Below are 22505 nucleotides of genomic sequence, written 5' to 3'. Positions count from 1 at the left end.
CAAGGCCTGCTAAAGCTCTCATGTCCACTTCTCTGATTCTCCATTGTCCACAGTGACAGGGAGAAGCCGAAGACCTAATCGGTGTGTAATTCAATCGCTGTCCAGGCTGTGTCACAGCACAATGCTCTGCTTGTAGCGCCACGGGCTGAGGCAGCCAGCTACTGTTATGCCCCACAGCAGGTGTGAAGAATGTCACTCGCTCTGACTGTGTGCTGCCCTGTCTCCAGGTCCATTCCTGACACTCAGTTCACTCACCACTTAAAGGCTGTTTTTCCTACTGGCAGCAAGCTAATTGTCAGCTCTCTGCTGAAAGGGCACTCTCAGCATTTTTGACCCTGAACTGGGAATTCCTGCACAGCATAACATGGGCCTTGTACAAATTAAACCTCTTTGCTCTCCAGATCCCCTAAACGTGGAGGCCTGCTAACGAGCTCTTTATTTCCTTAATCTTAATCCAGCAGTTAGTAAATTATAATTTACCACACCCAAACTGTTTCACTCTGTTGTTCCTCACCGGACAGGACACTGGACATTGCCACACATCCTTTAGGAATGGTTAAAATCCTTGGTACCTAATTACATTTTAATCAGCAAAAGGCAGGTGCTTCAAAAAATTCCTGTCCACATGTAGGTGGTTAAAAACCTCTGCAATTCCAAATTAAATGTGCTGCCACACATAAATACAGGGCCACTCTGAAAATTGCATTTGGTTTGGTTTTTGGCAAGAATTTACTACACCACCAAGATTTGAAAATCTGCACTTTCATTCATCTTGAGTGCAAGGAAGCTGAGGAAGACAGGGGCAGAGGAAGGAGGCAGGGCAGCAGCTGCCACTTGATCAGTGGTATCACCCAGCCATGCTATCAGGCAGCTAAGGAGACAGCACAGAACTACTGCTGGTACATCCATGGGAGCTCGTCAGAGGATGTCTCCCCTGGCACGGAGCTACATCACACACTTGTAACAGTCGCGTGTGGTGTTTCTTTCCACATGCAGTTGTCCAAGGGATGTGAGAACAGAATGAGCACAGAAACACCCTACTTCTAACACATCTATTTCCTTAACAGCCTTGAGAATGTCATTCATGTAGAGCTTCTGGTGCTATTTTTCCAATTCCTTAATTTTTATACAGAAGCAAACCAAATAGTGGGTATACCTGATGGAAGAGTTACACTGGAACAGAAATTGTACAGGCCTGTGCAGCCACGGTTGTTATCCAAAAGAATAAATAACTGAAGTCAGCTGCATAACCCGACCAACATAAGAAACAAATAAACCAACAATTTCCCTGCCACCACATAGGTGATCTTAAATCAATACATTTGGCTGCCTAGACTACTTCTGTGCAATTCTGTACATGAATTATGGTTACCAATCTTACCTAATCCTGTAAAGGGATGAAATACTTTGTCACACTTGCAAATTCTGTGAAGGCAGTGAGCAGATGAAGAAAGATGATCCAGCTTCTTACCACTTACTACAGGAAAGTTCATAATATTCATTATTCAAAATATGAATTGGACATCTGTATTTACAACATTTAACAAGTCTTGCTTAGTGTTGAAGCCAAGCTGCTCATTTCACCCATACTCATCTACTGTCATCATTGACGGCTGATTTCCAAACATGGCCAGACACCAGTTTTCATGGCAAGGGTCATGAGACATTCTTGCATCCTGAATCAGGATTCAGCAATGCCATGTGCCAAGCCTTAGAAGCATGCAGAGCATTCACAACTGAGCACCTGCGGAAATCCCATTTCCTGACAAAGAGAAGCCTCCAATATTCATGTTTTCTCCTGCTCTTAGGCTATGCTGTAATGAAACCTGGCCTGAATAATCCTTTTATAGCTATACAAGGAAGTATTCTTGCTTAGCATTTACCTCTCCTTATGGAGGTTCAGTGGAAACCTGGTTGAGCTATCACAGAATACAAAGATACACAGAAATACAAAGATACACAGAATGCAAAGTCTGGCAAATGCGATTGACAAAAACCACACACAGGACAGGGACACAAAGTGGGGCTATCAGAGAAACTGGAAGGACTCTGGTAACTTCAATGAATAAAGGTAAGAGGATGGGACCCGGAGGAGTCACATTAAATTCAGTGTTAATGCTGACAGTGACATATGCAGACACATCCAGAGAGTGCATGCTCCTGGAAAGGGAGGCCAGGAGCACTGTTGCTAACAGCATGGGAATAATCAGAGAGTGCAGTACTGCACAAGAACCACTGCCAGGTCAGTGACAATAGTTGAAGGGGAGTAAATTGAAGGAATGCTGGAGGGGACTTGGAAGGAGCTGTTTGTGATGCCAGTGATGGAAATGACTTTGAACAGCTTATCCTGTGAGACTCCCTGCTCTGCAAGGCATCTCCCACTACTACCTCTTGCTACAGGTCTGGGTTGCCCTTACTCTATGCTGCCCTCACCCCTTTGAAGGCTGTGATTCCCTTACTCCACAAAACCTGAATCTTTGTCCTGTCCCTGTCACTCTAACCCTGGGTAGCTGCTCCTTTATCTCTGACACAAGCTATCTGTGCCCCCTCCTCCACCTCTGACCTCAAACTCCTAACCATCACATCTGCACATATCCCCAGGTCATCTCTTCTGCCTCCATTTCCCTGGCACTAATCCCTGTAGCTGCTTCCTACCCCAGATTATCTCTGCTTTTGTTTTCCTCTCTCTAGCAGTGTGTGAAGCCCAAGCTGTCACATGTAGCAGGCCATTAGCCTGTGCTCTGTTCTATGCTCAATCTCATTTTTGCCAGGCCACTCACTGAAGCTTTAAACCAATGACTACAACCAGTCCTGCTGGTCTTTAGTGGTCCCTCAGCCTCTTTTTAGGAACCATATTCCATCATGGTACTGGGCAGGCTCAGTGGATGCAGAGTGACAGCCACTGTTCCCGATTTCCACAAGGAAACGCTAGAACAACTTTTGTCTGCTGGGTATAAAAAACAGGTCTCCATGGCACACTTCCCGTTTGCTTCCTGCTGATCAGTTGTTCCTCTGGGTACTCCAGGGGACCTCCCCCCCCCTCTTGGCCATGACAGCGTACATTCAAACAGCTGCTCGGGCTGGATGAAGCACCTGCTCTGGGCAACAGCAGCTGGAGTTCATTTTGGGTCCAAAGGGCCGAGGCCAAGCAGGCTGACCACATGTGCACTAATCCAGTATCATCACCAACTCCACCAACAACAGGTGCCCTTTGAAGAGGGAGGGAAAAACTATTTGGGGAGGAATCAGAGCTTTATAAAGGACATTATGGGCCAAGTCCTCAGCTGGCACATGCTCAGTTAAAGCATGTACCCTCTTGAAGTTATATGAGTAATGCTCACATACACAACCAAAAGATTTGGCCCACTCTCAGTGCTGCTTCTTTTCTGTTTTTAGTTTTCCTAAGGATTTTTCACCTCCTCTCATTGATCTACATTGTTCTTCCATCAATAAAGAAAAAGAAGCTTTCCTGTCCCTTGCTTCAAACCAAACAGCTGAAAGTCACAAGCTACACATCCCAGATTTCACCATCCTCCTGCATGCAGGTAGCAATCTTACCATGCGTCCCTCAGTCCTGCTCGAGTCCTGGGGCTCCGGATCATGAGCATGCAGCAACAGGAACAAGGGCGATCCCATTCTGGAACAAATCAAACCAAACCCCATCAAGGTCCATTAAGAGAAGTCTTTCAGCACAGGCATCCTAAGAATTGCCATGCACTTGGCTCAAGACAGTGGTCCCTGTAGGCCAGAGCATCATTTCAATGTATGACCCCTACAAATGACACAGGAAGAGCAAAAAAAAATCCTGACAGAAACAACTGCTGGCCAAACTGTCTCCAAGGAAAGTTTTATTCTCACCTCATTTTGCTGGAAATCTGCTTACCATCCAATACATATGAATCTCTTTTTAAAATCCCTCTTAGTGCATTTCTGATAAACACCTGTATTAACGAAAGCCTCTATGTTTTCTTCTTTTCTGAGTCCTGCCATTCTGAGCTCCAGAGGCCAGTTTTGTAAATCTGGTCTCACTCATTGCAGTTACTCTTGTGCTTCTTCCTAGAGAACCTGGGAAGCTCTCTGGAGCCTGAGAATGAGCTGGATTCACAGAGATGGCACTGCAGAGCATGGCCAAAATCACTCTGCTCACACAGCCTGAGTAAAAGCAAGATTTCTAAATTCCTGTTGATGCACTATCAGAGGAACACATGACCTTGCTGCAAGTTGCTCATGTGAACCAGTCACAGCCTTCATAACTTTGTATTCCAAAATTTATTTTCCTGAACTATGCATCTTTTAATTCTTGACTTTCCAAGATTCCGATTTAAGTCACTTTTCCCTCGGGAACGTGCCTCAGCTGGGTTACATTACAAAGAGAAGCAAAGTGATGAGAGACAGTTGGATGAACAGAGCTGGCAGTGAGAACAGCACAGGCAGAAAAAACAGTCTCCAATCCATAACAGTTCCTGACATCTCATCCACAAGTACAGACAAGCGTATCCTGTACTGCCTTGGCTTGACCAGTTAAATAAGTCTCCAAGAATTTCCCTTGATGAACACCACAGTACAGGTTAGACAATTCCTCACCAAGGATGGGACAGACACTCAACCACACAGGAACCTCCAGTGCTGGAAATGTATTCTCAGCTGCTGCAGACTCACACATTCCCTTTGAGGCTTTAACCAGAGTTCCAAAGTTGGAAAACACCAGAGCACATACAAGCATACGCAGAAGGCAACACTGCCCACTTGTGCAGCAATTTTGTCCACATACATGCCCAAGGGAACCACTTTGTACCCTTATACTGAGCAGTAGAGATACCTACACGTTCCTGCCCTTCCCAGTCAAAGCAATAAAACACTGTAACATCTGACAGCACAGAGCTCTCCCGATCCCTCTGAATCCTCGCTGCCGCTTGCTGTCACTGGGCACATTTCACGCAGGCCAGCTGCACAGGATTTATTCAACCAGTTTTGGAGTATCAAAGCTAACTTTTTTTTCTTTGCCCCAGGCAGGCACTTGGTATGCAGGATTTAAATCAGAGAACAAAATGTTCTGTGAAATTTGTAAGTACTCAGCCCAGTAATTTCTAAATTCTAAAAAAAAAAGATAGCAACTGGAGTGGTTTAAAAATCAAAAAGTAAAGCATTTCACTGCATCACTGTGGGTAATGCCACTGTATCCTAAATATCAGAATAAATAACTTCCCAAGATTACCAAATAATGGTGCTGACTGCTTTAAGTGATAGGAGCCAAACATACTCTGAGTTCTACCTTACAATTCCAGCGAAATCAGGAGAACGCTCAATTTAACAAGTGCTCTGCATAAAAACACTGAAATTGAAAAAAAATCTGTTTGACCTTTGCAAATTGGCAGAGAAGACACTGCCTGGGACATACTGCCACAAACTTAATACAATCTAACACCTATCGTAGTAAGATTTTTTAAATGTATTTAAAGCCATTAAAATGAAATTAGGCAGAACGTAATAGGGAAAGAGATACCCCAGGCAATCACAACACTTACACAGTGAAGATGATCTAAAAGAGGTGCTTTGACCAGAAAGCAGCACTAAAGCATCATTTGTGACTGGAACTAGAAGAGGAGTTACTTCATTGGAATTTAGCACTGCCTTTAAGGTCCATGATGTTTGAGTCAAACTATCCACTTCTGCTTTGTCTGATTCACCACTGCAGACTCCATCTTAATACAAATTTAAGACAAACATTTAGCTGATGAACGTTCACGTTAAAATTTCAAAGAAAAAACATTTTCATATGTTTTCTCAAGCAGTTTCACTTAAACTTTGAAAGGATTCTTTTACAAAAATTGTGAAAAGGATTCATTGATTATTTCTTGTTGACTACAAAAGCCAAAACATTTAGAATCATTTCCTCTTCACCTGCAAACATTTTGTACTCCTCTTACCACAACTGTGGCTTTAATTTCCTCTCTCTCAAGCCAAGTAGCAAATGGCATCAGGCAAGCCAATTAACTCCCAGAAGTACCTGTACTTCAGAACCGGGTGCTCCTGGTACTAGCAGGGATTCTATGAGCATTGACTATCAGTAGCACACAGCAGCAAGACAATAAATGGTGTTGGGGCCATGGTTTCTGGATCTTCATGCCTTGCCTACAGTTTACTTCTGCTGGCCCAGATATTCTGAGTATGTACAAAGTGCACCTGCTCATGGTTACCTCAAAGACGTAGGGCTGATGGCCCCTCAAGGGCCACCTGGAGCACAGAGTACTGAAGTTTACACTGCCTGGAAGGCATTACCTGGTCACCAATTTCAGATAGCACAGGCTGCACACACACAAGAAAAGGCTCTGCCTTTTTCAACACATCAGGTGTTATTTTCTCATTTGTTCAAAAATAAGTACAGATTCTAACCCACAGCTGTGGAAAGGCAGGTAGAATAGAAAGACAAGTACACAAAGTATACAAATTATGACAGACTTTAGGCAGTTTGGCATTGCACAACTCCCTTATGCAACACATTGCCTGGGGCAAGCCTCATGTTTTCAGAAATTCCACAGAATCCCCTTAAATTTTATCCAGTGCTGAGGCTCAGTGGCTTCCACCTGCAATTACTGACTGCACTTATGATATACCACAGATAGATTACATGGATGAGCCTTACATTTGCTGGCCTATGCTTTTTTAAATGTGACCTGAAATAACAATTGCAAAATCTCAGAGGCAGATGAACCCAGTCAGTTTATACAAACTTACTCCTAAGCACAGCCTCTTTAGAAAAATCAAAGGGGTAGTATCAGTCAGTAGCACTTGAATAATCCACTTAAAACTCAAGTGTATTTATAACAGCAGAAATGGAGATGGAAGGGCCAATGTTGCTGGCCAGGCTGGAGCTTACTGAGCCAGGCTGCCAGTCCTCTGCAGCCACCAGGCTGGGAGCACAGACTGCCCCCGGGCTCCAGCTCTCCCTGCTGCCTCAGCCCAATCCCAGCCACGGGCTACCCGAGTGCTGTCAGAGCCTGGGCTCCTACAGACACGGGTGAGCTGGTAAGCTGAGTCAGGACATGTAATGATTCTGTAAATACAAGGAGAAAAGAACATGGCAGAACAACTCAGTGTAGGTGATTTGTCAGCATTTGAAATTGCAGAGAGAGTGGTAAGTGCTTAAGAGAAAATAGTAACATACAGCTTCTAGACATGAGTTAAGTAGTGGCCAGAGCTCAGTTTGACCTACAGCTCCACACATGTAGGCAGTCACACAAACACGGCCACGTGCAGCTGCACTTGAGATGCTGCGGGAAAGATGTCAAATGCAAACCAGGCTGGGGCAGGACAACAGTCACAGCAAGAGTCTGTCGATGAACTTGAGATGCACTTACATCTTGTTGGCTTGACTGCAGAGCTACACATGGATCCCAAACCTGCTGTTGGCACAGAGCTTTTCCTGGGGTCCAAAGGAGGGAGAGTGGAGCAAAGGAAGAGGACGAGTCTGCCTGATTACTGTGGTTGTGCAGCAGTGGGAAAGAGCCCACAGGGAGAGAGAGGAGAAGGGAGGGGGCTCTGGGGACCAGCAGGAGGGTGAGGGCTGGTGGTACACGGGCAGGATGTACACCTGTACACCAAAGCCCCTGGGCAGCTCCCAGCTGAGAAGCAGTGGAGGCTGTCTGTCTCCAAACTCTGCTCCTGGAAGAGTCCCATGGTGGAAGCAAGCATTAATTACAGATAATCTAATTTAAACACGGCAGAGAAGAAAATAGCACAGATTAGAAAATCCTCCTATACATGTTCTGTGACACAAGGTTAAAGATAAGCTTTGCTTGTATTTCAGAAACTCTTACAAGTTTGTCTCCTATGTTAGCTTTAGACACAGCAGAGATATGCCTGCGGCCTGTGGGCGCATTCTGTTTGAAGGACAGATTTCAATCAGTAAAGTTTCAAAGAATTCTATATATATCACAATGCTTTATGTTATCCAGCATTCGGAAAGTTCCTTAAGGAAGAACTTCATTGCGAAAGACGAGAGGCAATGAGCCAGCTTCTCAGTATCTGTGCCATGCAGACTTGTGCCAAGGAAGCCTATGGAAACAAACTGCCTGAGATAAAAGTTACAACAGAAGCAAAATGTGTCGCAACTTTATCAAGCTACTGATGCAACATGGGAAAACTCAATGGAGGCAAAAAAGACATGGCTGTTTCCAGTGATGGGAACAACCTCAAACATCTCATCTGGCTTCAAACGCTGCAGTAATGGATGTCTGGCAAACACAAAAATATCAATGACAGGAAGAAGAGCTTTGGGACTCTAGAAAAGGAAAGCACATGAAAACTAAGGCTTGGAGAATTTGAGGCGAGTGCCAAAAAAAGGCACTTAAAAATTACTTGCAAAATTAGAAGTTAATCCAAGTATTTTTCAAACAGGACTTCATTTTGGTACCTCATTTTATTAAATGGAATACAGGCAAAATATGTATCGATCTGGCACAATACAGTAATTTTCAGTACCTATAAACCCAAAATACAGGCTTCTGTCTGCTCTGTTTGACACCAACAAGACTCATTTCAAAGGGACTAGGCTTTGTTTTTGAGAAATCCTTCTCTTGTATCACCAAAACATGCTGATTTCAGAGCACTACAGCAAACTGGACCTTCCCAGTTCTCAGTGACTGTCTTGGGGTGACTTTATGATGTGTATCCCATATTGCTGCTCTATGCCCAGGAATTAATTTTGTGCCTTTCTATGCCTTTAAACTGAGCCTGAGAGGGGGGAGGAAAAACTGGCCAAAACTTCTTCAAAGCAGTTTGCAGCTTGTTCAAGGTCACACAGAGATAGAGACAGCTCTCTGCGTTCAGCTGCAGCAGCAGAGCGAGAGCGGAGGGAAGCACCCGGCTTGCTGCTTTCCAGCCAGCTTTTGGCTTTTTCTCCAGAGAGATGAAGAGTGTTGGGGTCTCCTCTCCCACCGTGTAGCCCTGGGAGAGGGGCCCTGAGGGCACAGACACGGGGCTTCCCTGTCCCTGCTCAGCCTCGTTCCCATTGGTTGGTTTGTGTTCCCTGCGCGGGCAGAAGGACCCTTGGGCCCGTGACTGGAACAGTTCCTCGGCAGAGCTCCGGCCATGCGGCTGGAGAAATAAACATCTCTCTGAAACATCTACCAAGAATGTGTCTGTCCACATATATTTCCTTTCCACGGGACTCCTGGTTCGGTATATGTATGTTGCAGTATCCCCACTGCAACATAATGGTGGAGAATTGTGAGCAGAATGATCTCCGATCCCTAAGGGACTGATTTGTGTGAGTAAACCCTGGAAACTTTGGATTCCTCTTCTTGGTTTTGTTTTGCTATTCCATATCTAAACTATGGAGGAACCGTGGGAAGACTCTTGGCTCTCCAAGCCGCATGTGGACATTTATCTTAAACTTGAAAAGATTCTTGAACAAAGATTTGTAAATTTTAGCTTAATTCAAGCTCAAAAAGAACTGAAACTTCCTGGCATGGTTGTTTAAGAACTTCTTCTATGTTTCTTGGGATTTAATTCTTACGAAGGGCTTTTGGAAAACCGTTTGGACACAGTTAATACTGGAGTCAAAATATATGCTGATGGAAGAATATTTTCGTGAATAATATTTAATTACCGAGAGTGTTGAGCAATGTCAGCTGTGTCCTGGTGAAGGGAAGCCTGGCGCAGGGACCGTGCGGCCCAGGCCACGTGCACCGAGCGCTCTGTGAGCAGCAGCGAGGCAGTTCCCGCGCGCGGGCGGAGCCACGCGAGCCGCAGTGTCGGTGGCGGAGAGAGGCGCAGCGGGAGCAGCAGGACCCGGCGATGCCCGCCCGGCCCCGCGCAGCGCGTGGTGGAGCGAGCCCCGTGAACGCCCGGCCGAGAGGGGCGGCACGCGGGCAGCGGCTGGCGGCGGTGGCGGTGGAGTGGAGCCGCGCCCAGCCGAGACGCGCGCTGGAGCAGGGCGCGGGGGAGTCGTCGCTCGGGGGCCCGGCCGAGATGTGGGTGCAGCGCCCGGCATCGGCAGCGAAGCTGTGACCAGAGGAGGCGACGCACAGAGAACTGAGCGGCGCGGCCCGGCCCGGCCCACGCAGCCCCGAACGCGACCCCGGGAAGAGCGCGCGGGCACGAGCAGCCCCGACAATTCCAACACGGGAGCGACAGAAAGAGAGAGCAAAGACGCAGCGAGACAGAAAACAGCAGCCACTCGGAAAAAGGAAAAGATCATAGTACCTAAGATCTTAGGGATAGTGAAATGGTATAATGTTAAACAAAATTATGGTTTTATAACAAGGTGTGACAACCAGCAAGACATATTCGTGCATAGAACTGCTATTAAAAAGAATAACCCTGAAAAATGCATCCCAAGCTTGGGAGATGGAGAGGTGGTGGAATTTAATATTGTACTAGGGAGAAAAGGGTTACAAGCATCGCAGGTCACTGGGCCTGATGGTGTTTCTGTAAAAGGCAGTATATATGCAAAAAATCGTAGTCATGTTAGACAATATCTCCATTGTAAGTCCCCCCTACAGTCTCCCTTTCCTAATCCCACCTTTCCCTTTTACCCTATGTCCTATTACCCCCAGTGTATTTCCAATCCGTTTTTTAATCCATGGTTTCCCTCACAAAACCATGCCTTTGCCAATTGTTTCCCCAAAAATCCCTTTCCAATGCCGAGTGGGGGATGAAAAGGGAGAGGGAAGAAATTAAACCCTCTCCTGCCTCAGTTTCCCTACAAAGCATGCTCAGAGAGTTCTGTCTCCCTTCTGTCAGCCCTAAGATGTTCCACAGAATCTGTTTGGACATTTAAAGACTCAGGAGGGTGGCTTGTTTTGTTTTGAAACTGTTCTTGTTATGTTTATCCAGTTGTTTTCATTCTCCTTTTATTAAAATAAAACTGGTGAGGTGTTGGGGTCCCTCCCCTGCCGTGTAGCCCTGGGAGAGGGGCCCTGAGGGCACAGACACGGGGTTTCCCTGCCCCTGCTCAGCCTCGTTCCCATTGGTTGGTTTGTGTTCCCTGCGCGGGCAGAAGGACCCTTGGTCCCGTGACTGTAGCAGTTCCTGGGCAGAGCTCCGGCCATGCGGCTGGAGAAATAAACATCTCTGAAACAGCTATCAAGAATCTGTCTGTCCATATATATTTCCTTTCCACGGGACTCCTGGTTTGGCATACGTATGTTGCAGTATCCCCACTGCAACAGGAGAGTTGAACTTTTGTTTTCCTGGGACTTCATTTTTTCCTTTTTTTTCCCTCTGCTGGACTGTTCCAACATCAGAATACCTCGGGAGGAATTTCCACCGAGGCCTTGGCCCTGGAGGTGGGCCCAGCACCTCGTCCCACCTCCAAGGAGGGGGGAGAGATTTACAGAAGGACTCTGAAATTTTCCCAGGTTTTCTCTCTACAGCAAGAGGTTTCATTATTTAGCTTTAGTAGATTTTTTTTTCTGTGTGTTTGTTAAATAAATAGTTTCTATCTCTTTCACTTTTCTTCGAGGAAAAAGTTTTTTTTCCTGAACCTGGTGGGGGAGGGGTGGTTTGTAACCTGCCTTCTCTCAGAGGATGTATTTCTAAATTTGGCCAAACCAGCACAGTGACAGAGAGACAAAAAGCCTTTTCCAGAATGTCTACCTCACAGCACTGTCACAACACTGTTGCCTCCCCAGGGCCGTCTCATGTTTTGCTGATGACCACTTTTGCTGAAAGTCAGTTAAAAGAGGTTATTTTGCTATGCTTACTTAAGTAGTAACATCCCAAATTTCAGGCTTCTTTTTTAACTGTATGAGTCATACAGTGCAAAAAGGCAACAAAACAACTCAGAAGTCTTGCTGGCTGTTCCTCTGTGGATAAAGGAAGTAAAAAAGAGTGGGACTGGATAAAATAGTGAGATGAAGCACCTGTTGAGACTAGAAAAGCATAAGAAAAATGGGTTAAGGGGCTTCAAGTCCAACAAAAGCAATCACAAATTCATGGGTGTTCGTATGAATCATTCCAAATTTCCTGCCAGAGAGCTTTGGTTTCACTTAATTGCAAAACAAAATGATGAATGAAGAAGGCCAATTCACAGGCATACATACCGTACATTTATTTGCTTATTACTTCTTCCTCACACAGCCCTCTGTTTTCATCCTAGCTATTGATTGGCACTGAATGAGAGAAAAGTCTGGCAGCATTAGATGGACTATTTGCAAAGCACATGAAAAATCCATCACAGCTAGAAAGAAGCAAACAGATGGTAGCTGAAGAGAAGCAACAGCCACAACTCTTACTACCTGTGGTGAAAGAATAAACAATATCAACTGCAGACTACAAAGTGCAGCCTAGAGAGTCTAGCTTTAAATGAGAGAATCAGAGTAGAAAATGGCCAGGTACAACCAAATGTTTGCAAAGTAAGCTCAATAGAAAGGATATTTTGAGAGGATTGCTAAAGCCTACTGACACAAACAGTCCTCTCTACTGCACTCTGCCAAAGAATAAATAGGAAAAGGAGTGGGGAGGAGTAGGGAAGGTATGGGTTTATGTGCAAGAGAGCTTATTTGGATGGAATTTTAATTGCAGTTCTGTATACCACACTGTGGTTGGTTGGCTTCCCACTCCGCCATCCACTTTCAACACACTTTAAAGTGCATTGTACCAAAATCATGCCAAATCATGAAAATGAAAAGATACCTTTCATCAAGGCATTTGTCTGCCACCAGCCCTGTTTACAGATGTCACCAATCCTTTCTGCAACAACCCACACTTCTCTGCAGAATACAATTTGGGAGAGAGACACCAAGACTTTCCCTTTCAGGTTAGTGCAGGTGAGGAAAAAAGCAAGCCATCTTAAAAGCAACCCTACCTGACAGCAGGCAGCTGCCAAGCTGGACTTTGATGATCTCTGTTGGTCCCTTCCAGCTCAGAATATTCTGCGACTCTGTGCTGGAAAGTTGTAACTTAGAAACTGAACGAAGTGCTTGCTCCCCAGGATACTGCATTTCTTGAGGTCACAATCTTATGGAGCAATGATACTTTCCCCAGTCCAGATAAAACCAGCATGTGACATCACCTCATCCTATGTAGCAAGAATCCCACTAGTTTGTAACAGAACTTCTCCACAATACATCTGATAACAGTAAAAATGACATATATTTCCTTTATTTCTATGAAGCACAAAGCAAAATAAATTGAATGGTGTTCTCATAAAAGGAACATACGGAGATTAAAGAATTTTAGAGTCAGTTTTCAGATCAGCTCAATGCATCACAAATGGCCTTAAGAACTGCCCTTGTCTCTTAGCTGTCCATCACTGAAATGGAATAACTTAATATTGTTTTCCGAGGCTCCAAAGTCCACTAATGCAGATACAAGCCTCTATGATTTGATATGCTCAGAAATTATCATAATGAATGCCCAGTTAACAAAATAAAACTACAAACTTTTCCATGGGGACACCGGCTAACTTGCTTTCTATTGCTATTTCACACTTCAAGTTATTCAGACTGCCAAAGAAAGGAGGTCATCAAGTATTTATCTAGGTTGGGATGTCAATGCATACACACACCCAGGCACCACACTTGCTCCTCCTTCTGTGAGGCAGTCAAGGAATTATTCTGGAATAATAAAACACCAGCAACTATTTCACAGGCCAAAAGAAGGACAGTTGGAATGGAAGGAGCTAAAAGGTAGCTGATGGAGGTACATCTTCCTAGCAAAAGTCCCTAGTGCTACAGTGAAGAAGAGGATGCTTACTGAGAACTTCAGAATAAGATCATATATTGCTCAAGTGTCTTGCCAATATATTGACATTTAATGAATTTAAGGACTTCCTTTAGCCTTGCAAACATTTACAGTTATACTTAACTCACACGAAAATTTACCCAAATGCTTAAATGCTGTTTGATTTCTTTTTAAGCGAAACTTCTAATTTAACTTCAACATGAAGAATAAGAACTAAAAAATTGATAATTACAGCAAAGAGGGCTGAACAGAATATGAGATGGAGGCACTGAACAAGAATTATTTAAGTTTCTCATGAGCAATGTTCTCACATCTCTACATGACTACTCCCAGATGATGCATGCTCTGCTCTAGGTAGTCAGATCCAATAACAATTAAAACAGGCAACGGAAAACAATTCTGCCCTTAGCACCCTGGGTTTGTGGGGGAGTGATCTGCTAGAAGAATATTCCACAAAACAGCACATAACATTGAGCTTACTAAACAAAGTCACTGAACAGAAAATTATTGATTTCGAATATGGGATTACCCATATTTCTGCTCCACTGCTTTGAATTCATTAAAGGTAAAGAAATGCTCAAGAAATGCCAAGCTCCATCCATATGATAAAGCAGTTGAAAAAGTCAGTAACATGTATTTTGAACTTACTGTACAAGCCAAGGTTTACTGGTTACTAAAATACTGAAGATGGTTTAACCAGCATAGGCAGGACCAGTTCAGCACCTCAGCACCAACATTTTTAGCACTAAACCAAAAAACCTGAAGAATTTACCCTGTAGCCAAGACATATACACACACAGCGAAATTCCCAAGACTTTTCAGAGTTCACTCCCTCCCCACGATTGCCTCTGGGTTCTCATCAGCCACTCCAGCCTCGGCCCAGCTCTTACATTAGAAGAGTTTTATCCATGCTATGGCTGTCCCATAAAGAGAATGCATTAGACACAGGGAGCAAAGGAGAGCCAGCAGGTTACACTGGTTTGAACACTGGCTCTGCACAGCTCTGATGTCAAGGAGAATGAGAGGCAGCAGCTGGGACTATGCCAAGAACCAAACTGAGGGAGCTACAGCATCCTGATCTGCTGGTGCCCTGAACATGTGTGTGCAACACAGCACAGCTTCTGTCTCTTGGACACAGCTCTGCACCACAGTACCCATAACTGCATATTGAGCTGCTGGCTTGCAGCCTGCCTAGGAGGGGCAAGCAGCAACTACGTGCATTTCCTAAGTTCTTCTGCTTCTGATTGTCTTCCCTGCTTTCCTCTATTACCCTGCTTAAATGGGAAATACTTTCACTTCAGCTGTGTTGCTCTGTTTAGAAAGAAAAATGTTAAACACAGGAGTTTACGTTTTTCTCTTCTATTTTTAGGGCCATCTTGGGATACCCCAAACCTCTGACACACGTACACATGTGTAATCATAAACCACTGAAGAGAGAGAACATACTACAATGTTTTATTAAGAACATTCACTGCAGAATCCTTTTCCTCAAGTCACCCATAGTCAAGATTCAGTGTTTTATAACCACTTCTTCAGCACAAGTGTGTGGCACGACTTCAAGTGGAGCCCAAGTTAACCTATCTACTTAACTGTTAAGATAGATCTTTTATGCCAATCATTCACTATTTAGGATGCTCCCAGACGGGATGGGCCGGGCCGGGCCGGCACCCGCGGGCTCCGGCACCGCGCCGGTTCTCCGGGATGGCGGGAGCTGTCCGCGCTCCCGCCGCGCCTGCCCAGGGCCACGCACGCCGCGGCGGCCCCCGCCGGCCCCCCCGCATCCGCATCCGCACCCACATCCTCCTCCTCCTCCTCCTGCCTCGGAGGGCGGGCGGCGCGGCGCGCAAGGTGTGTCCCAGGTGCCCGGCTATATCAGGCGGCGCGGGGCGGCGGCGCGGCGGCCCCATGGCGGCGCCGGCCATGGCCGAGCCGCGCTCCAAGCGGCCCCGGGTGACGCTGCCCGCCTGCCCCGTGCACCGCCCGCTGCCCGCCAGCCGCGTCCGCCACGGCTTCCCGGCCGCCGTGGAGGAGGCGCTCTGCGGCGTCACCGGCGCCCAGCTGGAGCTGCACTACTGCCTGCAGGCGCTGGTAAGGCGGCGGGACGGGCACGGGAGGGCTGCGTGTGTCCCCCATCGGCCCGCCCTGGCAGCCAGCGGCGGCGGGGAGAGGAGGTGCCGGGGCCCGGCTGAGGAGGGTTTAGACGGCAGAGCGGTGCCTGTGCCCTGACGCAGGGGGCTTGGGGGCTCTCCGGGCTCCCCGGCCCGCCGGCGGCAGCGCTCCTGCCAGAGCCGCGCCGCGGCCCCTGCGCCCGCGCGGCCACGGAAACAACGAGGGAGGTCCGGAAGGCGCGGGCCACGAAACGAGCGCTCGCGTGTTTTGGGTAGCTCACAGAGGGGCTTTTGCCTGCGGAGGATGGACAGGAACAGGGAATGTTAACAGCTTTGGAGTATAACGCTTGAGTGGGTTTCCCCCCAAACTTTGTAGAACAGTTGTGTGTGGTTAATTATGGTCTGTGAACGTCGCGGATGGCTTAGGGTTTCTTGCTCCACAGGCATGAACTTTGGACAAGAAATTATAAAAGGTATCACTGATACCATGTAAAATTCATGCCAAAATTGCATCTGGCTACATATCAAGCATCAAGGCAAACATATAACTTAACAGAGACATTAAAATAAAAAAATCAAAATTATCAATGCCATACCTTCTGATGCCAAGCATCCACTGGGAAGCAACACAAACTATATTCAGTATATCCCCAAGATCCTTCAACTGAGTTTGGAGTCAAGTATAAGTTCAATAAAAATTTAAGTATGCAATAAAACCTCTCTACCTGTTAAGCCTGTGGATTAAAAAAATTGTAGCAATTGGCAGCTGGATGGGATGGAGAAAGCTCAATTAGAAAGTGACTGTGGATAAATCAAACCTAAAAATGTGAACATCTTAAATAGTGAATGATTGACATAAAAGATTTACCTTAACAGTTAAGCAGATGTGTTAACTTGGGTTCCACTTGAAGTCATGCCACATGCTTGCACTGAGGAACTGGTTATAAAACACTGAATCTTGGCTGTGCTGTCAACAGAAACAGGAATGAATGACTTGAGGAAAAGGATTCTGCAAATACTGCAGTGAATGTTCTTAATAAAACATTCTACTATGTTCTCTCTCTTCAGTGGTTTATGGTCACATGTATGCACATGTGTCAGAGGTTTGGGGTATCCCAAGATGGCCCTAAAAATAGAAGAGAAAAACAAACTTGTGTTGAATGTTTATCATTGCTTCATTTTCTTTCTAAACAGAGCAACACAGCTGAAGTGAAAGTATTTCCCATTTAAGCAGGGTAATAGAGGAAAGCAGGGAAGACAATCAGAAGCAGAAGAACTTAGGAAATGCACGTAGTTGCTGCTTGCCCCTCCTAGGCAGGCTGCAAGCCAGCAGCTCAATATGCAGTTATGGGTACTGTGGTGCAGAGCTGTGTCCAAGAGACAGAAGCTGTGCTGTGTTGCACACACATGTTCAGGGCACCAGCAGATCAGGATGCTGTAGCTCCCTCAGTTTGGTTCTTGGCATAGTCCCAGCTGCTGCCTCTCATTCTCCTTGACATCAGAGCTGTGCAGAGCCAGTGTTCAAACCAGTGTAACCTGCTGGCTCTCCTTTGCTCCCTGTGTCTAATGCATTCTCTTTATGGGACAGCCATAGCATGGATAAAATACTCTAAATGTAAGAGCTAGTTAGATCTGTTAGCATGGTTAAATATGGCAGTGGTGTAAGTTGTTACTTTCCCATACAGAACAGAACAAGGCCTGCAGGGGATTTAGGGTTGTAATACTTCTGAAATTATAGAATGGCCTGGGTTGGAAAGGGCCTTAAAGATCATCAGGTTCCAATCCCCCTGCCACAGGCAGGGACACCTTTCCCAGGCCCAGGTTGCTCAGAGCTCCAGTCAGCCTGGCTTTGAACACTTCCAGGACTAGGCATCCACAGCTTCTCTGGGCAACCTGTTAGGGTGCCTCACCACCCTCACAGTAAAGACTTTTTTCCAAATACCTAATGTAAACCTGCTCTTTCAGTTTGAAGCCATTCCCCCTTGTCCTGTCACTGCATGCTCTTATAAGAAGTCCCTCTCCATCTTTCTTGTAGGCTCCCTTCAGCTACTGGAAGGCCACAATTAGGTCACCTCAGAGCCTTCTCTTTGCCAGGCTGAACAAACCCAATTCTCTCAGCCTTTACTCATAGGAGAGGTGCTCCTTCCCTCTGATAACTCCTCTGGACTCGCTCCAAAAGATTGATGTTCTTCCTGACATGCCTTCCCAGGCATTACCTACATATTGAAGGTGTATAGTTCAGTAGCAGTATCCATTAGTTTGGAATACCATTGTCCATCATAAAACTGATAAATAGATGCAAAGTTGTACTTGTTCTCTCTTTGGTATTTGCCTCATCTTTCTCATACCTTTGAAAGCTAACTTTTGACTGGAATGCAGGCCTGCAGGGATAAATTTTATGTTCTCTGTGCTGGGATTCTGCTTAAAAAACAAAACAAAAACCCTTTACAAAACACACACAGGCTAACCACTCATAAATAAAATATTCTGAAGATCTCTTAACTGCTGCTTGCAAGAATAACATCAGTACTACAGTTGCCTGACCAATATTAAAGGACAGGAGGAGTTCTAGTAGAAGTATAGAGATTCTTCATTTCATATTATAACTACTTACTTCATTTATTGTAGAAATTGGATCAAGGTCTCCAAAGTAATTATACTTTGTGAACAAAACACCTTCCATTGGAAGGATCTCCCAAGTTCTGTTAAAGCCACATTCTGCTGCAAGTGAGTCCCATCTCTGGCAAATCTTAACACTCCTGTTTTGTGTTCTTAGGGTGAATATTTTGATCAGTCACATGTGGCTCTACCAAATATTTCGAAGTTCTTCCTGCATCAAGCTCTAGAAGAGAGAAAAGCTGCAGAGGCATTGATGAAGTATCAGCAAGAAAGAGGAGGCCATTACTGCTCTAAAACCATCCAGGTGGGTAGTAGTCAAGAAGTTTTGAAGCAGCTGTGATCTGTTTAACTTACTGAATTATACTGTTGGTACTTCAGATCTCTGCATTCACCCACTATTAGATTTCCAGATATAATTTACCTGTAATACTAATGTACATAGTTTTGTTCTTGATTGTGATGCCTAGAAACTGTCAGACATACAGTTCTAACTCTACAGGGTGGCTTTCCAGCCCAAAAGAATATGGAGTGTGTTCCCCTTTTCTTTTACTCAGCCAGACACTGCTGTTTCCAGTATGCTGTAATGGATTATGACTCCTTAAATTGTGCTGAAACAGCACACTTGTCTCCTTCACACTGAACCTAAGTAGAAGCTTAGACATGATTAGCAACCTAAGAAGAGTGGTAAGGAAGGAGAACCACCCAGCTTGGGGCAGTAGTTGATTTCCTAAAGTACAGCTCATGACAGAATTTGAACTGTCTAAGATCTAACTTAGGCTTGCACGGGTACAAAGGAATAACTCAAAGTTTTCAGGAAAAAAATAACCCACCACACTGGTTTAAAACCAGGGGGCTGATTCTCCTCTACCAAGTTAGTTAATACAGAAGGCTCTTCTTTGGTCCATCACAGCAGTTGTTAAGCTGTAGAAAGTAAAAAGGCTATTGTGAAAAATCTTTCTTAACACTCAGTTTGCATCAAGGAAGAGCTTAGGACTTCTAGTACTTAAAGGGGGCCTACGGCAAAGAGGGAGAGGGACTCTTTATCAGGGAATGCAGTGTTAAGATGAGGGATAACAATTCTTAACTGAAAGAGGGCAGATTAAGACTAGATATTAGGAAGACCCTCTTTACTGTGAGGGTGGTGAGACACTAGAAGAAATTGCCCAGAGTAGTAGAGGATGCCCCATTCCTGGGAGTGCTCAAGGCCAGGTTGGATGGGCCTTTGATCAGCCTGGTCTAGTGGAAGATGGCAGAGGGTTGGGTTTTAAGGTCCCTTCCAACCCCAACCATTCTATGATTCCTGGTGTAAGAACCCTCCTCAGGCATAGCTGCTGCTATCTAAATCTATTCCTTGAAGAAGTGCTTGGATTCTGCCACTTGTTGCAAAATCCTAGGACAACGTGTTTAGAGCACCAGGTTAAGTTGCAGGAATCCATTGATGAATGCAGATACATGAGCTGTTCTTCTGAATAAATACAATTCTGTCTTTGTTTTCAGAAACCAAACTGTGATTATGCAGTCGGTCTGATGAAAGCCCTGGAACTAGCAATGGTACAATGGAAAACTCTGCTACGATATTTTGAAGAGCTTTATGCCCTGAGTGTTGAAAATTCAGACCCTCATAGCGCAAGCACTATCAAGAAACAATTTATTGGGCCCAAAATCTGGAAGATCAAGCTGATGGGAGATCTGCTGACCAATGCTCGCAGGCTTGACTGTTCCCAGGATGGCAGAAATAGTCTTGGGGATTACTTTATGGACCGGTTACAGAAAGAGTTCAGGACCAGCATAGAGCCAGAGTCTAGTGATCACTGCAGGCCCTGCCCGCCTCTCCAGCAGTGCACAGGAGCTGCAGAAGGTCTGAAGCGACCCCAGAGAGAATGCTCCCAGCACAGAGATGGCATAGGGCCGATATATGCAACCATACACTGCACTACGATGCTGCCACAGTGTAACGATGGCACAGGAACAAAGCTGAAGCAGGGCAGGGAGGGCCTTTAATGCTGAGGCTGCTGCAGCTACGGGGCAGCTCCTCAGGCAGACCTGTCCCGAGGGTGGAGCTGGGACCAGAACGAGGAGACACGATGCTCTGTCACTCCTCCTGCTTTACACCCATCCCCACACCCTCTGCTGAGTCACAGCTCAAAATCTAGCCCATACCACTATTTGGTTTAAATGATAGCAAGGTTGCTAGCTAGATTGTCACATTTATCTATGCAATTCTTCCTAGAAGCCAAAAGCTCTCAAGCTTCTTTTCTGTCTTAAATCATTAACAGGATTAGTTAGTGCAAATTATTTTAATAATATATATAATTTTTATTAAAACAAATGAAAAAGAAACCAGTGCCCCTTTAGTGCAAGGAAACTTTTATATGGCAGAAAATCCAAATATTTAGATTTATATTACTGAATATTTTATATTACTATTTAGGTATTTTAAATTACTAACAAGTATAGTAACATAATGAACTTATTTTTGAAAAGACTTGTTTGAAAACAACGTTTTCTTGTCTTATTTCTATCACACTAGCAATTTAAGTAAGTAGTCTAATGCATTTACTGATCAGCTATTTCTAGTATACTTCTTCAGGATGAAGGATACAAACATTTCCTCAACAGTGGGAATAAGAAAACGTGCCAGTTTCTCTACTGTTATTGCCTAGTTGGCTTTTTTCACCCTCAGAAAGCAGATGAGAGAAATTAGGAGTTCTCATTAGATGAGAACTTCAGAGGTTCTACAGCGTATTTTTCAAGTGTCACTGAAGAGAGTAGCTCTAGGACTTTGTCCAGACTTAGCATAGGATGATTGCTTTAATTATGATACAGATCCCTATCTCAGCTAGCTCAGTAAAGGTATTACTGTGGCACTCCTGCTACTTCTTGTATTCCTTATTTGGTCCCAAGTAGGGGCATGAGATCCTAGTTAAAAAACAGCACACTTAACTAGAATTGCATCAGAGAGAGAGGCCACTCATTAGTTTTGCCTTTCAATTAGGGCAGTGTTAGCCAGCTTGGTTATAGTCCAGAGGTGTCCAAGTTCCTCTCATTAGTCTCCTACCAGAGTGCCCCATTCTGTACCCTGGCTCCCAAGGTCACCTAAGAGGAGCAACTGGCTAGATCAGCAGCCTGCAGTTAGGGGGTTTTTTGTCATTATATACATCTTCTATGCAATTGGGGTTTGATTCATTGAAAGATTGCCTCACACTTTCATGTAATATTTTAGCTGATACTCCTGTTTTGCTTGAAAATAAATTCAGTTCTATCTTTGCATCTCCATTGTATTCCTCAATTCACCACCCAGGCATGCTGGTATTCTTCTCCAAGAGATTTTGCATATGTATACTAAACTGCACCAGTATTTTTCTACATCTAAGAGGTTGTGCATGATGGAAGAGTACGCCACAGAGTGAAAATAAATGCCAGAAAACTGCATTACTATAAAAGCACTGCACAATGAAACATTTTTAGTAAACTCTGATACAGCTGCAGTTAAGTAGCAATTTCTGCAAAGCCCACCTACCTTCTGTTGGTGTTGTAACATGGGACAGAAAATTACAGTGCAGATGCTTTCCCCATCTTTTCTGTGAATGTGGCTGAACTTTGGGAGGGGAGACACAACCACTGTAGAACAACCCCGTATTCAACCATAAAAATAATGTGCCACAGGAATGGCTCAAAGCACTTTCAGCAACATGCTAGATTTGCCTGTGTTGAGATTGCTGCTCTCTAATACAGCAGGAGTTTAAAAGATATTTCCATCTGGGCTAGATTCCATCACCCATCCTCATGCTGAGCATACCTTATTCAACAATTAGTTCCACTGACTGCAACTCAACATGAATAAGAGCAATGGAATCTGTCCCTCTCAGTATTAAAATACAGCCCACTAAGTGTGAACAGAGCAAAGCTACTAACTGATTATAAACTAGTGCCATACAAAACTACTTCATGTACTACTGGTAATGTTTAACCTACTTGTACAACAACCTTCTCCTTTTAAAAGTTGATGACCTTCTGAAACGTAGTTACAGCCTCCTCCATGGTTTACAGCACTTAAATTTTTACCTTAAACAAATTCCAAAATAACAA

The 22505-nt window shown here is 44.9% G+C and overlaps 1 protein-coding gene and 1 long non-coding RNA gene across 3 annotated transcripts in view; one reads left to right on the top strand and one right to left on the bottom strand.

Moving 5' to 3' along the window:
- Positions 1–22505, bottom strand: part of LOC104684528 — a 35440-nt gene that overhangs the window by 10449 nt on the left and 2486 nt on the right. For both annotated transcript variants that reach the window (XR_005602014.1, XR_005602013.1), the window contains exons 3-4: positions 3559–3637; positions 1382–1477 (exon numbers count right to left, since the gene is read on the bottom strand). This is a non-coding gene — a long non-coding RNA (uncharacterized LOC104684528). The remainder of the gene's footprint in view (positions 1–1381; positions 1478–3558; positions 3638–22505) is intronic.
- LOC104687892 (ferritin light chain-like) lies at positions 15546–21686 on the top strand. The gene is made up of 3 exons (XM_039552728.1): positions 15546–15777; positions 18574–18720; positions 19914–21686. Exons 1-3 carry the CDS (start codon positions 15595–15597, stop codon positions 20415–20417), a joined length of 834 nt encoding a protein of 277 aa, XP_039408662.1. The 5' UTR covers positions 15546–15594; the 3' UTR covers positions 20418–21686.

This window comes from Corvus cornix, chromosome 5 (genome assembly GCF_000738735.6).
Source record: "Corvus cornix cornix isolate S_Up_H32 chromosome 5, ASM73873v5, whole genome shotgun sequence".
In the NCBI taxonomy this organism is placed as follows: domain Eukaryota; kingdom Metazoa; phylum Chordata; class Aves; order Passeriformes; family Corvidae; genus Corvus; species Corvus cornix.
This window is presented reverse-complemented; position numbering and strand designations above follow the sequence as displayed.